We start from the raw sequence: 14,988 nt of genomic DNA, 5'->3' as shown, positions 1-14,988 counted from the left end.
ACCAAGATTTACATTAGCAATATTTTCAATATTATCAATGCATATTGATGCTTTATGAGTTCAAAACTTGTGAGAGTCTACTTTGTCTTTATCCTGGTTGATAGAACAAGTACCAGTATTATTTCCTTCCTTTACAAGAAAAAATATAATTGTTAGAATGGTTGTATACTGTCAACTTAACGTGACAGTCCCATATGGGAATTACACCACCGCTGTTTAGCCCTAGGAAGCATCGAACACTTCCTGTCGTCTTTGGCACATTTTCTGAGGCAAGCACCCCTACCAGCCAAGATTCACACCTTCACCAATATAAGGACACAGAAAATGTGTCAAAGCCGACAGGAAGTGTTCAATGCTTCCTAGGGCTAAACAGCAGTGGTGTAATTTCCATACGATCATGCTCGAATGGTGCTTTTTACGTGCCACCAGCATGGATGCCAGTTAGCCACTCTGGTAACAATCACACTCGGATGGTGCTCTTAGTGCTCCACTAGCATGGATGCCAGTCATCGAATTAGATTTCGATTTCACTTGCCTCAACAGGTCTTCGCAAGCAGTGTCCAGTGAAGGGAAGGTACGCATAAGTGGGCTGGTTACACCCCTGGCATATGCATGCTTACATAGAAACATTGTTTTGAGTTTTGGCACATAATACCAAATAACAGATGTGTGTTTGTGAATATATATATAAAACCAAACTCATTCACACATAATTTGAAATTATTTCTTGCATTAATTAAATTATATATCATATATCAACATTGATTATATCATCTGTATTATTTTATTGTGTGAAAGATAACTGGGTTTTACATTTTCAGGTTATTGCTAATACAAGTGCTGAAAGTAAGCATATAACTGTAAAGATGTATGATGTAAAAACATTACCACATCATACATTTCATACAACCAATCAGAAATATAAGCTGACTATTTGCTCCCAAATGTTATAACATTAGAAATATAAGACTTATCAAGGCTACATTTACTCTAAAATAAAAGATATCTGCAATAATAATTTTTCCGGGTTGTTAAACCTCAGCTTTATAAAGGAAAAGAAAATTTTATTTATTTTTGTGTATTTAATCTATATCAGTGTACCATTGTCTTTATAATTTATTCTGTTTACCATAAGCTAGTTCAAAATCTTTTCATTTACTGCTTAATAAAAGCAAATCTCAGCTTATATGTTTCAGTTTGTTGCTTGGAAATATTTTCTTATTAGATTTTATTTTAATACTTATTGAACCTGTTTGATTATGAAAATGATTTTCTTTAATTTGCTAAGAATTTTTGAAGGAAACCATACCTGTGTTGCTAGAATTTTTTTTTTTACTAAATTAATAGCATTGACATATTAGTCATTTTCTTTTCTTGTTTAAAATCACTTTTATTTTATCTTTCTTTTCTGAATTAATTTGTTTAATACTAATATTTCTTCATTCATATTTCCATGTTTCATTTCTTATTACCAACCTGAATTTTTGTGATTATTTTACCTGTATTTGTCAAAAAACAACAATAATAATAGTAATAATTTCTGAAATAAATAGCCAAATCTTTGTTTATTATAGTACTTAGTTTTTGTAGAGAATATCACACTTGATAAGTTCTCAGGCAATGATTTCTTTCTGCCCAGCATGATGTCCAGTTTGAACATTCCAGACATCTACAAGAATGCCTGTCATCAATGTGAAAAGATACTTGCTTCAGCCTGTCATCCATTTCTCACCAGCACCCTGGGTCCCCAGTGCTGACACATCGGCTACCCTGGATGTGATAGCATGGATGAATAAATGCTGTATAATATAGTTTCTTGCCTGGTTTCCTCAGTTTCCCTGTTCAGCAGAGCAACTACCCTCTTGCTTTTGCAGGTTTTAGTTGAGAGGACCATCTCCCCCACCAATCACCAGCTAGGGGTTAAAGAAGATTAAAAAAAAGAAAAAGAGGGTATCTGTTTGAACATCTTTACTTTAATGTGGAACAACTAAAGCCAATGAGGGAAATATGTAGAAAATTGTAAATTCAAACAAAATTGATAAAAATGCATGACAGTAGCTGAAATGTTTTTATTCACATTCTCTTCTGATGGATAAATTAATTTAGTTGTACATATGATATGGGGCTTTATTTACATCATAGTCTTAGTTCCTCCTGCTCACCTACCCAGAGCATTAGGTGATGGGAGATCTCTACTCAGTACAGTTGCCAGCCTCGTAAACATCACAGATTTGTAAGAACTATATCCATTTCACAAGAATAAAATTGATGGACCAATAAAAAAAATGCTTGCCAAAAGATAACAAACCCTGAAACTGTTCTCTCTCTTCCTTGTAGTGTATTACTAAGAACTTGACATATGCCTCACCACCACAAGACAGGCTTTGACTGGTCTCTTGTAGGCATGCTTAGTATATGGTTGAACATCTACCTTGATCACACAGCAATGATATATCATAGATTATTACTCAGCCTACCACTTTTCATGACTTCTTCATTTGTGATGAAATCATTCCAAGAAATTCTCAATATGGTCCTAAAGCAATGCCTGGTGAAGACATCTGTACTCCTATAGATTTTGCTGATTTTTTTTCTATGTCTTGCATTGTTCTCAGAACATAAAGACAGATGAAATACCACTAAGCATTTTGCCTCACATGCTAAAGATTCTACCAGCTTGCCACCTTAAATATATTATTATTATTATTGAGCACAAATCTGTAAAAGGAAATAGACACCAGTCTGCTATAAATGTAGAAGGAAACCTCCATTTCTTACATAGAAAATAACTTTTCAAACGAATCTGTTCTGTTACATAGAAAATGCTTTCGTTAGAAAAAACACTTACCCATTTACAGCTACTTTTCAACCTGAGCAATGCTGGAGTTTCTCATTTTCAAAGTAATCTACTGTTAATAGTTTGTTATTCATGCATTTTGTATTCAGTTGGAAAGTGTCTTGTGAATAATTTTATAATTGATAAGATCATCAATGCCAGATTTAAAGTTATACTATGGTAACATCTGTATTTATATTCAGGATCATTTGCTGGACACTGAAGCATCACAGTATTTCTTATTTGATGTTCTTTTAGTCACCCAAAATGACCTCAAATGAAAAATATAGTACTGGCAAAATGAATAACTAATCTCTATTACATGCATTGAGTTTTCTGTTCCTCTTTCATTTAAAATACTCCAATGTAATACTGTTTTTGATAGCTTATAAGATACCTCTGGATTTTGACAGACTCTAGACTTTTGCTAGACTTACTATCAAAGATGGCTTTCAAAATACAATTTTTGTTTCAATATTTGATTTAGACCAAAATTCTTGCAATTTAATTTTATCTCTATGTTGTATTTAAATTTCTTATTTCATGTATGGTACTTGCACTTTTTACAATCTTTTCTAATGAGTTGTAGAGCACATAAGCACTATATAAGTTCATTCACTATTATTATTATTATTATTATTATTATTATTATTATTATTATTATTATATCCTTACTTAGTTTTAAAATATTTGTGTATATCAAATAACAAGAAAAGCTAATGCCAAATGATCCTATGTTTATATTTCATATGAAGTAAATGCATTATTTAAACTATCCTGGTTTGTTGTTGAATTAAAATTAATAATTTATTGCATATCTTAAAATAATTGTTCAACTTGTAATAGACTAACAAAAAGTTATATCGATACTGGATTGTGATTATGAGTTTGTTTTCTTGCAGTAAGACGTACCCTTGTTTTAAAGTTTACTGAACTTTTGATGGAATGTATTTTAAAAGGCTGTTTGCCTTTTTTAATTCGTCTACAGGTAATTCATTATTTCTGAAATAAGAACACAAACTTTCTCATTAACTGCTTGCTTCTTCACCTTGTTATCTTTCAGTATTAAGTCGTTGTTTCAGTGTTTGTGTAATTAAAAAAAAAAAAAAAACATTCCAATAACTCTATATATTAACACATATATAAGTCCATTGTCCTTACTATTTTGATGTTGAAATATGCAAAACACCTTTTCTATAAAGGATTCATTTGTTACTGCAGCTGTAAACAGCACAAATTAGTAAGAACTATCTCTCCTTCACAAAAATAAAATTGATGGACCAATAAAAAAAAAAAACTGTTTACAAAGGATAACAAACCCTGAAAGTGTTCTCTCTCTTCCTTTTATTGTATTACAAAGAACTTGACATATGCCCCACTACCACAAGATATGTTCAGCAATTGACTGTTTTAAACTTATAGCTTATTTTAGCATTTTAAAGTTTTAGTATTAAAGATTAAGTTTAATATGTCTACAGTATTTAGATTAGTGTTTCACTAGGATGTTGAGCCTCACAGAGTAGGTGACAAAGAACCTAGATGATTGACAATTCATTGTGCTCGAAAGGCCCATTCATCTTAGCAAAAAATGAGGTCTTAAAAGTATATCATTTATGTATATGTCCCGGCACCCAATCTGTCTGTGATCTAGCCTCTCCCCAAAAACTCATCTTCCTAACACCCATCCCACTATCACTTTTCTAACTATGGTACTATTTACTCAACTGCTGGAATTATATGAGAGCAGAACTGTTCATATTTCATCTCCCTTTTATGCTACCAGTTATCCCTTTCCTTAGGATTACTTCCTTTTGTCACCCATCCCACATTCCTAATATCAACCTTTACTATTGCACTCCATTTTTTCCTGCATAGCCTCTCATATCTGCTGTCAATGACCCCTTTCACACCTTTGTTTATCACTCACTATTTCCAACCTTACATACCTCTGACCTCTCTCTATCACTTCACATCATCTCCAAATTGCTCATTTATCTATGGTTTTATGATATTGTTACCCTCCACTACCCCCACTTTATTTGTATTAACCCATTCTTATTTCCTTCATCTTCCCCCACCAAACGTGATAGTCACCATTGACCATGCCTCTACTCATGTTCACCATTTACTGCGTTCACATCTATCTCCATCACTAACCATCTGTCATTCTCCTTTCATATTTGCATGAACATACCAGCCAGCCCAACCTTTCCAATCCTCTGTTCTACTTCTTTCTTATAATCACCTTCTTTCAGCATGAAGATAACACCCTGATACCTCATCACTATGGGGTTTTTTTCTTCTTTTTTTCCAACTGTGGCAGCCATGTATCTCCTCTACAGCAAGAAACTTGTTCCTGTTCCTATGTCATATTTTAGCCTCTCAACACCTAGCATAAAGCCACCTCCCTCACGATTATATCCCTACTCTGTTGAGCTGTCTTCTTATCTTGCAATTTATTTAGTGACCTTGATAGTGCCAGTACCACAAAAAAGCACTGGTACACATTGTAAAGTGGTTGGCATTAGGAAGAGCATCCAGCCATAGAAACAATGCCAAACCAGACATCATCTTGTTCAACCATCCAACCTATGCCAGCATGGAAGACAGACATTAAGTAATGATAAACCTACAAAGATTGATCTTGTCTTTTTACCTTTCCAAAGTGGAAGAGCAATAAAATAAATATCAGTAATTATAATGAGACTAATTTAATTGACTCCACTCTTCCACTACAGAATTAGCTTCACTTTCGAATAATGGTAGCAATTCTTGAAGAGCAAGCTCCAGCTCCGGTGAACTGAGTTACATACAACCCATGGCAAAATAAATAAAACTGTTATGTGGTTTTAAATCAAAATTAAAATCATTTGTCTTTTTCACTTGTATCAGAGAATATTCTGCAAAAAAGCACAACTAATTACATCTTATTTTGCCTTTCTCTTAAATATCATACTTTAATATCAAACCACGATTCATTTCCTTGAAGCAGCTGGTTTATCCTTACCATGTTAACAAAATTATGGAAAACTCTGAATGTCATAAATTACATCTGTATCTTTCATTTTTCATAGTTACAGTTCAGATCCCTCCAAGGACCACTAGATTCGATGAAGTAAAATACTAGTTTACCATTGGTGAAAATGAGTCGTTATACTCGACATCTCCCTTCCCACAAAATTTAACGTTTTGTATTTATTCAGAGATCATTATAGAGGGGAAACAACTCACCCAATTTTCAGATTGTTTCCCTTTCTCGATTTTACTGAATAAAGTAGGTAGTTGATGTAGCTAAAATAGATTAATAAAATTTCCTCAACATGTGCACTTAGCGCGGTTTTATTCCATATATGAAAAGTTAATCTTATATGCTATTGTTCTTAGTTCGTTTTTTTTTCCTTCTTGTCAATATATGGACATGTTTACAAAGTCAGAAAACAGCACAGCTCCCATGACTTTTGGAAACATTTTTTCACGCTAAGAGTTGCTGAAGCATGGAACAGACTGCCGGCATCAGTTGTTAGTTGTCGGAGCACTGCATCCTTCAAAACTTCCATGCTTCCTGAGATTCACCAACACTACACCTTATTTTCTCCCCTCCATACACATGCAAACATGTATCTGACTCATACACTGTTCGCTTTCCAGGTATTTGTACATTACTGCATATGCTTTATACGCACTTTTGACAAGTTGTGGTGCACCTGAGCACTGTATACAATAATTTCATTATTATTATTATTATATAACATTGAAGCTGTTACATGAGAAATGTACTGTTAATCTTGACAGTTCTCAAATTTATATTGGGAAAGAAACATTTCAGCACTGAACTATAGATAGTCGTTTCTGGAATGCCTTTGATCTTACCTTGGCTTGGCCGATTTGAGGCTTAAGCGACACTAACTTATTTATTATTTGATGGCCTCAAATATACAGTTAAATATCTTAGTCATAGACAAAGTGAAACATATCAATCCTTCCACCAAATAGCTAAACTTATCAGTTTAATCATTTGTGACCATCACTACTGAATCACAGGCATCTGACCAATGTAAGAATAATCTTTATACATATCAAAGCAATTATGAATTGAAATAACCTTTTGGTAGGCTTAGAATGCTCATTTCAATCAGAACAACATAGTGTTATGCTTTTTGGTTATAATATAGACATGTAGAAATCGCCAAAGTACTATATACTTTATAATGAACTCAACACTAGCTACAAATTAGCTAATGCAATGCATTCTTGTCAGAACTTTAAGTGCCAAAATAGGTGTCATAAAGCATTTCATCTGACCCTTTTATAGTTCTGCCAATCTATCATTCTTGATTGGAACTTTTTTGTATTGTTCCTGAAAGGATGAAAGACAAAATTGATTTTGGTAGGATTTGAACTCATTTAGAACAGATACTATGAGGCATTCTATTCAACACCCAAACAATTCCACCCAATTATCACTTTTTGAGTAAAAAATTTAACAGCTTAACTATGTTGACACCATATTTATTCAATATAAATATAAATTCATATCAAAATATCTTTCTTATGAGTAGTACATTATATTATAGGCTCTCAAGTATTCAAATCTATTATTTGAGCACTGTCCTTCTTCTGTTAAAGAAACTCTGAATTTAAAACCACAACATCAAAATAATTTGTAAGTATTTCATTAGATAGCCATTTTAAAATGTCTTTTTATTTGATTCTTATGTTTCTGAATTCTGTGTGTGTGTGTGTGTGTGTTTAGGGTGGGGATTAGACTACCTGACTGAATAAGATTAAACTTGTCCTTAATTATATCCCAGCTGTATAGTAACGATTAAAATTATAGCAGCCACTGAACTAATGTTGTCTTTTCCCTGATATTTTTCATTAGGTATATTAACACTAAGATAACTACATAATTGAAATGTTCAAACAATCTTGGAAATTTTTCATCATCATCAAAATAATAATCATTCCTAAGTGTTACATAAAATTACCTATTTAGGGGTTATGTTTGATTTTATCAAAGCCACTATTTTACATGTACTTAATGTAAAAGATGTGAGCATATTTTGTTATTGCTAGCCTTCCATACTTGCTTCTATTTGTTAGGGCTCATACACACAGTTAAACATACATGCATGCAGCCATACACACACTCACACACACACACATATGCAAATATTATGGTTTTCATTCAATCCAGCCTTGTTTGGCCTCTACACACTTGTTAACTGCAGTTCAGTGGGTTAAAAATTACATTTATGGCAGAGAGCAGCCTAACTGCTTTGAGTAATTATGTATAGCAATGTAGCAGAAACCAACTAAGTATTTTGACTTTTGATTATTTATAACTTTTGATTATTTAAAGCTATCCACAACTCTCTGGAGCCTGTCAAAGCCTATACACAGATCTTTTGATTTGACTGTGTGAGTGTTGTTACTATGGTGAAGGCAATGTCAATCTGCATCATAACTCGGCATATTGACTCTCAATCACACAGAAACATGCATGTTATCAAATATACAAGTCATTATTCTATATTTGCGTCATCGTTTCTGTTTTTACCTGTGATTATTTAAAACTGAATATTTTGCAAAGCATGAAGTTAGATGCTTTAAACTGTATTTCTAACTTATTAAAAACTTTGTTGCTGTCTGTATGCCAAGATCAATTTCTTCAACTTGACAGGAAGAAAAAATGTATTTCTTGGTTTAAATACACACAACCTACTTTTCAAGTTATTTATTCACACTAAACAGTGGACTCTGTCATCATTATAAAATGTTGGTTCTATAAACTTATTCTACTGTCTATCATATTCTTGTTAAATATAAAAAATGAAAGCAACTGCCAATTCTTTCACTTACTACACCCATTCTAATATGATAATTTCATAATGTTTTCCAATTATAGCTGGTTTCATAATATATTTTTCTGTTTTTTGTGTTGTTTTTTTAAATATTTTGTTAAATCTATTTTACTTTCAGAAAAAGTATCATCAAACTGATAACAACTATTGGTGGTAAGAGAAATATTAGTAACTTTATAAATAGAGAACAGATGGTATTGTTTTAGTGAGTGTATATGTGAGAGAGAGTGAAGTAGAGAACAGCATTTAAAGTGAAATTTTTCACCTGATCAGGTTAATTAAACATTGATTGGGTTAACTAAAACTAAAATCATTTTCAAATTTAAAACAAATGAATAGAATATTGTTTATCAACTATATTGAATATATGTGATGATGATGTGATATGAAAATATTTTTTTTTCTTTTAGATTATGAATTCCAGGTGGCCATTGTTGAATACACATTTCGATCCATTTCTAAGAAATTCCGCTCACAAGAACTGTCTAATTTGTCTGATCCCAATATATTCTCTTTCATCAATTCTATCAAAGATGAAACTTTCGAAAGTGTAAATATATTTTTATGTACTATGATATTTCTCCACTTATAGGTTCAATAAGAAGCTATAAATTCATTTTGACACAATTTCATCTGTAACTAATCCCTTAAATTAATCCCAGCTTACTTAGGATGTTAAAACAACAAAATTTCATATTTTCATGTCAAAATTTCTTTAAATTGATCAGCATTTATTCAAGTAGAATATCCATCATTGTTTCTTCTTTTTTTTTTCTGCCACCTGATATCAGCAACAAATCTCCAAAATGCCTTTTTGAATTTTACTAGAAATAACAGCCAAATTCCCTTTAAACCACAAACTGCCATGTCTTTTGAAATAAAAATAAAAATAGGAAGGATGCAATGGATTATGTAGTCTCAGTTATAAAGCCTGAAAAAAGTCAGGATGACCATAGCTGGAACACTTTGATCATAAGTCTGCTTCATCAGGACTGACTAAACAACAATATCATCATTACTACTACCACCAATAACAACAAAAAAAAAACAATAGCTTTTTTTCTTTGGGTTGTGGACTTAATACATAGCCCAGTTTAGCACCAGCATTTGGTCCTTGGGTGCCTCTAATGGAGATCACTTTGTTGCAAACATTCAGACCAAGACTACAGTTTGAGAACAAGTCCCTCCTTTTCTCCCACTAACTTTCAAAGACTCTGAAAAATAGAGCCATGGGATTGTGGACACTGTCCTTCCCTCTTTGACAAACTGGTAAAAATAGTTATTGGTATTGTTTCATTTCAGTTATATCTTTGTAAAGATTTTTTATTAAAGTAACTGATTTTTCCTCTTGTTCTTGGATACTTAAACTAGGATTAATTATGAAAAGTGAATATTTATAAATTTGTTTTTAATTTTTACAGGATTGCAGAAAATGTTTAAATGCCTTTAACAGTAACCAAGGAATATATCAGAGGTATGATTAAATAAAAAAAGTTTATCATATATCAGCAGCTTAAACTGCACCATCACATCTATGCCTAACTATAAAATAACATGTTGTATCAATAATTTACCAACTATCATATACATAAAGCAGAATCTGAAAGCTAAACAAGGTATAGTAATTGAGTAATTTACCACTTGTGATTAGAATTTAGTTATTAGACAAAATGAAAATAAAATCCTTATTAGCATCAAGCATCCCTTGCTAAATGGGTACTGTACTAAATCAATGATGCCAAATCAGTTCCACCAAAGCATAACTAACTCCACTTTCTGGTGATGGTCTGTGTCAACAACAATTATTTTGTAGTCTATTTCATGGAAGAGTTTAGTAAGTTCAGTTGTTGTTAAGAGTAAAGTATCTGATGTTTCAAGCCCTTTCATTTCATTTGAGTGCAGAAGAGAAAATAGTGCTGTTCTGTATTTATCTATAACACCACTTTTCCTTCTGCACTTAGTTGAAGCACAAGCCTGAAACTTTAGATTTTTCACTCCTTATAATAATTAAAAGTATCAAACTCATCCATGAATTGTCCTATAAGAGTATTATATTATCTTCACTTTTAACCTTTTCTTCTAATATTTCAATTTTCATTGTTATATTCTTGCTTTGTCATGTAGATTACAGACATGTATATATTCAACTTCTTAGTGCAGTCAGAGCTGCCTGTGCTCTCTATGTAACTCTAAATCTTTTCTAATTGTTACATTTTGAAATGGCTTGGATTAATCCACTTTCTCATAAATACCTGTGATCAGTGGTTACCTGATAGATCACATTATTGCAGCATGTACTGATATAATTCTCTGGCCCACAATTTATCAACCCTGTGATGATGGTGTACCCCAGGGTTCAGTTTTTGTTCCCCACATTCTTCTTCCTAAACCTCAACAACCTTATTGCTATCATGTCCATCAATACCCACTTTTACACAGGTAATACAATTCTTCATTCCTTCTTAACCTACAGCACCCAAGTGGTATCAGCATGCAAACTATACTACCTCAAGCAACCTTAGAAATATCTCTAATGGGTTAATTCCAATTTAACACATTCAACAACAAAAAATACTATCACTGCATATAACAAGAAAAGATTATTGTGCCTCACATCCCTTAAACATGAGCAACAATCACTTAGACCTTTCTTGATTGCTTCAAATGCTGTACCTCACCATCACTGAGTATCTATTATAGTGAACACATATCCTTAACATGACTGAATCTCAAAGATTGACCTTTCTCTTCAGAACCCCAAAATATTTTATTCCCCTTCAATTACTAACCCTCTACTAATCTCAGATGAAATACACAATGAAGTATTACTCCTACATCTGAGATAGTGGTGTTGCTGTGCACACAAACATTACCTGATTGGCCCAAAGTTACTCACATTCTGGCCCCACAACATGTCTCTTCTCTCTACCACTAACACTACAGCCTTCTGCTCCTTGATGCAAGCTGTTCTCATGCCACCTTCACTCGAGAACTCTCAACTTACTCATATCTGTTCTTTTCATTGCCTATATTGTGTCAAAATTTTCAGGACCTGCTAATCATACATCCAGCTCATTCTTTCTATAATATCAACCTTTCTGGAATTTCCTCCCAGCTAATAGCTCTCTGCAGTTTTCAACTTGCAACAGTTTTAGTGGGATATTAACAGTATTGGTACCACCAATCTTGAAGGCCTGGTGAAAGCCATAGGCATGACCTTTTCTCCAGACCAAGCTAATAGAAAAAAGTTGACACTTACTCATTGATAGTCATTGCACACAATTTAAATCCACTATTGACTATACATAAACATTCTAAATCTACCTATAGTCTATATTTCTTTCATTTTCATATTTCAACATTTAAATTTCTCTCTAGAGCATAAAAAATATTCTATCTCAATCGGTTACTGATTGACATGGAACTTCTTTTCATGTCCCTTTAAAGAATATACCCAGTATCTTCAATGATACTCATGGTTATTTTCAGGAGAATGCTTGTACCATCGATTTTACATGGGATTAGAAGAGATTTGATATAAAATAAAAGAGTAGTTTTAAACATTAAAAATAATAAACTCTAAGATAATTTTTCATAAACTGAAGTCCTGACATCTGTTAACATTTTTACTTAGTTTTACATTTGAAGTTACTCTTTTACTGGTTTCAGTTTCGGTCAGGCTCGGACACCACCATGGGGATTATTACAGCCTTATACTTGATTTATGATGAATGATGGTGTTTGGTGTTGCCGCTCTTATCTATGACTTCTACTGTAATATAGGTTCAGCTAGGATTGTACACTGTAGAATGATTTGTTTGAAAGTATTGACATTTATCCATGTATATCCCTTACAGTTTGAGAAGGATATTAAATAGCTATGTTCTCTTGATATATAAGTTATTTCAGCTTTTAGTCCTTACTCAAAAGAAATAAGATGGAACCTTTGATGTTCTGTAGTTGTAACCAATACAAGGATTTGTACAGCTTTCAATGTCAAAGAAAATATTTTAAAATAACCTTTCTACTTTTGTCTTTCAGAGTATTCTCACTTCCTTGTAATGATATATATTTTGGAAATCTAAAGGTATGTCATCATATCAGAGCACAGCATCAGCAAATCGTTGTTTATTCTCCTATTGTTTTATTGATATTAATGAAAACTGATATAACCTTGATTTAAATGTTTTCCTTTAATCCTACTCTTTTATTCAATGTTGCAGTTTATCATAATTTCCTGTGTAATATATTACAAACTTCAGGATAGTATATTATTAGATAGATAAACTCCACTATGTTGTAATTTATTTTTAGCCCCAGTGTCATCATTATCATCTTCATTTTACTGGTGTTGTTAGTCAGGTTGTCCTGATTTGAGTCACTACCTGTTCAGAGCAAATGCCTGCCTCAATGGGTGAAGGGACCACATGTCACTTATACATTTCATTTTTAGTTAGTTTCTGCTGTTGAATTTATTTTGATGGATGTAATTATGATAAATAGTGAATGCAGAAATACTGTTCTTTAGGCCCAGGTCAAACCTGATTCAGCAAATCTATGATCTAAAGAGTTCCATCCATGACTCTCTTTTCTAATGTTCAGGTATAGTATAACTAGAACTACATTATCTTATGCATTATTCCTTTCTTTTTGATATGGCAAAGAGTAATTTGAAGGAGATATGGCTGCTGTTTCTTGAAGGTCAAGATGTAGATACTCGTTTGTGCTATTGTTGTTGCTCTTGAGGGCAGCTGCCACCTGATTTGGGCTAACCGTGAGACACACAGATCTGAAATATAGTACTTGAAGTATATAGAAATTACTCTAAACATAATTATTGTTAATAGAAACATTGAGAACTTTATTTATTTAATGATATGTATGCAGGAAGGGATATGGGTGAGCAGGTTGAATTGACTAGGCGGCAAGCTGGCAGAATCGTTAGCACACCGGGCGAACTGATCAGCAGTATTTCGTCTGTCGCTAGGTTCTGAGTTCAAATTCCGCCGAGGTCGACTTTGCCTTTCATCCTTTCAGGATCAATTAAATAAGTACCAGTTATGCACTGGAGTCGAAATAATCGACTTAATCCATTTGTCTGTCCTTGTTTTTCCTCTCTGTGTTTAGCCCCTTGTGGATAGTAAAGAAATAGGTTGAATTGACTAGACTTAATCAAAGAAAGTATGGATATAATCCTTTTAAATAGTTGTTAATGATATATTCATTATATTTGTATGTGAATATAAAAGGTAACAGAAATATTGTTATATTTCGGTTTGGTCCCCCCCCCCCTTCCAAATAACCACACACATACTATATACTTGTCCTTCACTTCAGCTGTATTATTATTCTGCCAGCGCCGCCCCGACTGGCTTCTGTGCCGGTGGCACATAAAAAGCACCATCCGAACCTGCCCGTTACCAGCTCCGCCTTGGCTGGCTTCTGTGCCGGTGGCACACTAAAAGCTCCAACCGATCGTGGCCGATGCCGGACCCCCCTTGCACCTGTGCAGGTGGCACGTAAAAAGCACCCACTACACTCACGGAGTGGTTGGCGTTAGGAAGGGCATCCAGCTGTAGAAACTCTGCCAGATCAGACTGGAGCCTGGTGCAGCCCCTGGCTTCCCAGACCCCGGTCGAACTGTCCAACCCGTGCTAGCGCAGAAAACGGACGTTAAACGATGATGATGATGATGATGATATTCTTATTTTAGTGTTCTTCGAAATCTTTCATCACACATCCTGTTTGACCTCAACAACTCTTCATCTCACATGTCTCCTCCTGTCTTGTTTAGGACTAAACAAGAAAGATTTCAAGCAAAGGACACTAAAATAAGAATAATAATAAAGCTGAAGTAAAGAACAAGTATATGGTGCATGTGGTTATTTGGGGAAAAAATATGAAAATGACCATCCCAAAATATATAACAATATATGTTTCAACGCACAATTTCATTTCAGGAATCTTGCAAAACAAATACACAAAAATAATTGAAATAGTTTAGTGACAATATTTTTGAAATACAGCATAACAGCCTCTGACTTCCTAACAAACGTTTCACAAAAAGAAATTATCCAACATGCAGAAGGACTAGTTTTGTGAAACCCTCAGGAGTTATTATATTGTAGATAGTTGACAGGAATAAATCAATATAGCTAAAACAAGGAAACTATAGACTAAATAGTAAATGAATATAGTTTGTGTAACAAACACAGACACGAGGTGTCAGCCACAGAACTACAAATGATATATTTTTGGTGAAACAACTGTAAGAACTACATTAACATG

At 33.3% G+C, this 14,988-nt stretch overlaps 1 protein-coding gene across 1 annotated transcript in view; it reads left to right on the top strand.

Annotated features, from left to right (window-relative positions):
• The window catches only part of LOC115214811 (synaptonemal complex protein 2-like), a 176,117-nt gene that overhangs the window by 60,820 nt on the left and 100,309 nt on the right, over positions 1 to 14,988 (top strand). Inside the window, exons 5-11 of the mRNA XM_036505383.1 lie at positions 822 to 846; positions 3,739 to 3,824; positions 7,411 to 7,499; positions 8,819 to 8,853; positions 9,111 to 9,250; positions 10,122 to 10,174; positions 12,742 to 12,787. Of these exons, the coding sequence (XP_036361276.1) occupies positions 822 to 846; positions 3,739 to 3,824; positions 7,411 to 7,499; positions 8,819 to 8,853; positions 9,111 to 9,250; positions 10,122 to 10,174; positions 12,742 to 12,787 (474 nt within the window). The remainder of the gene's footprint in view (positions 1 to 821; positions 847 to 3,738; positions 3,825 to 7,410; positions 7,500 to 8,818; positions 8,854 to 9,110; positions 9,251 to 10,121; positions 10,175 to 12,741; positions 12,788 to 14,988) is intronic.

Source organism: Octopus sinensis, linkage group LG8 (assembly GCF_006345805.1).
Source record: "Octopus sinensis linkage group LG8, ASM634580v1, whole genome shotgun sequence".
NCBI lineage: Eukaryota > Metazoa > Mollusca > Cephalopoda > Octopoda > Octopodidae > Octopus > Octopus sinensis.
The sequence above is the reverse complement of the archived record's forward strand: the minus strand, read 5'-3'. Positions and strand labels throughout refer to the sequence as shown.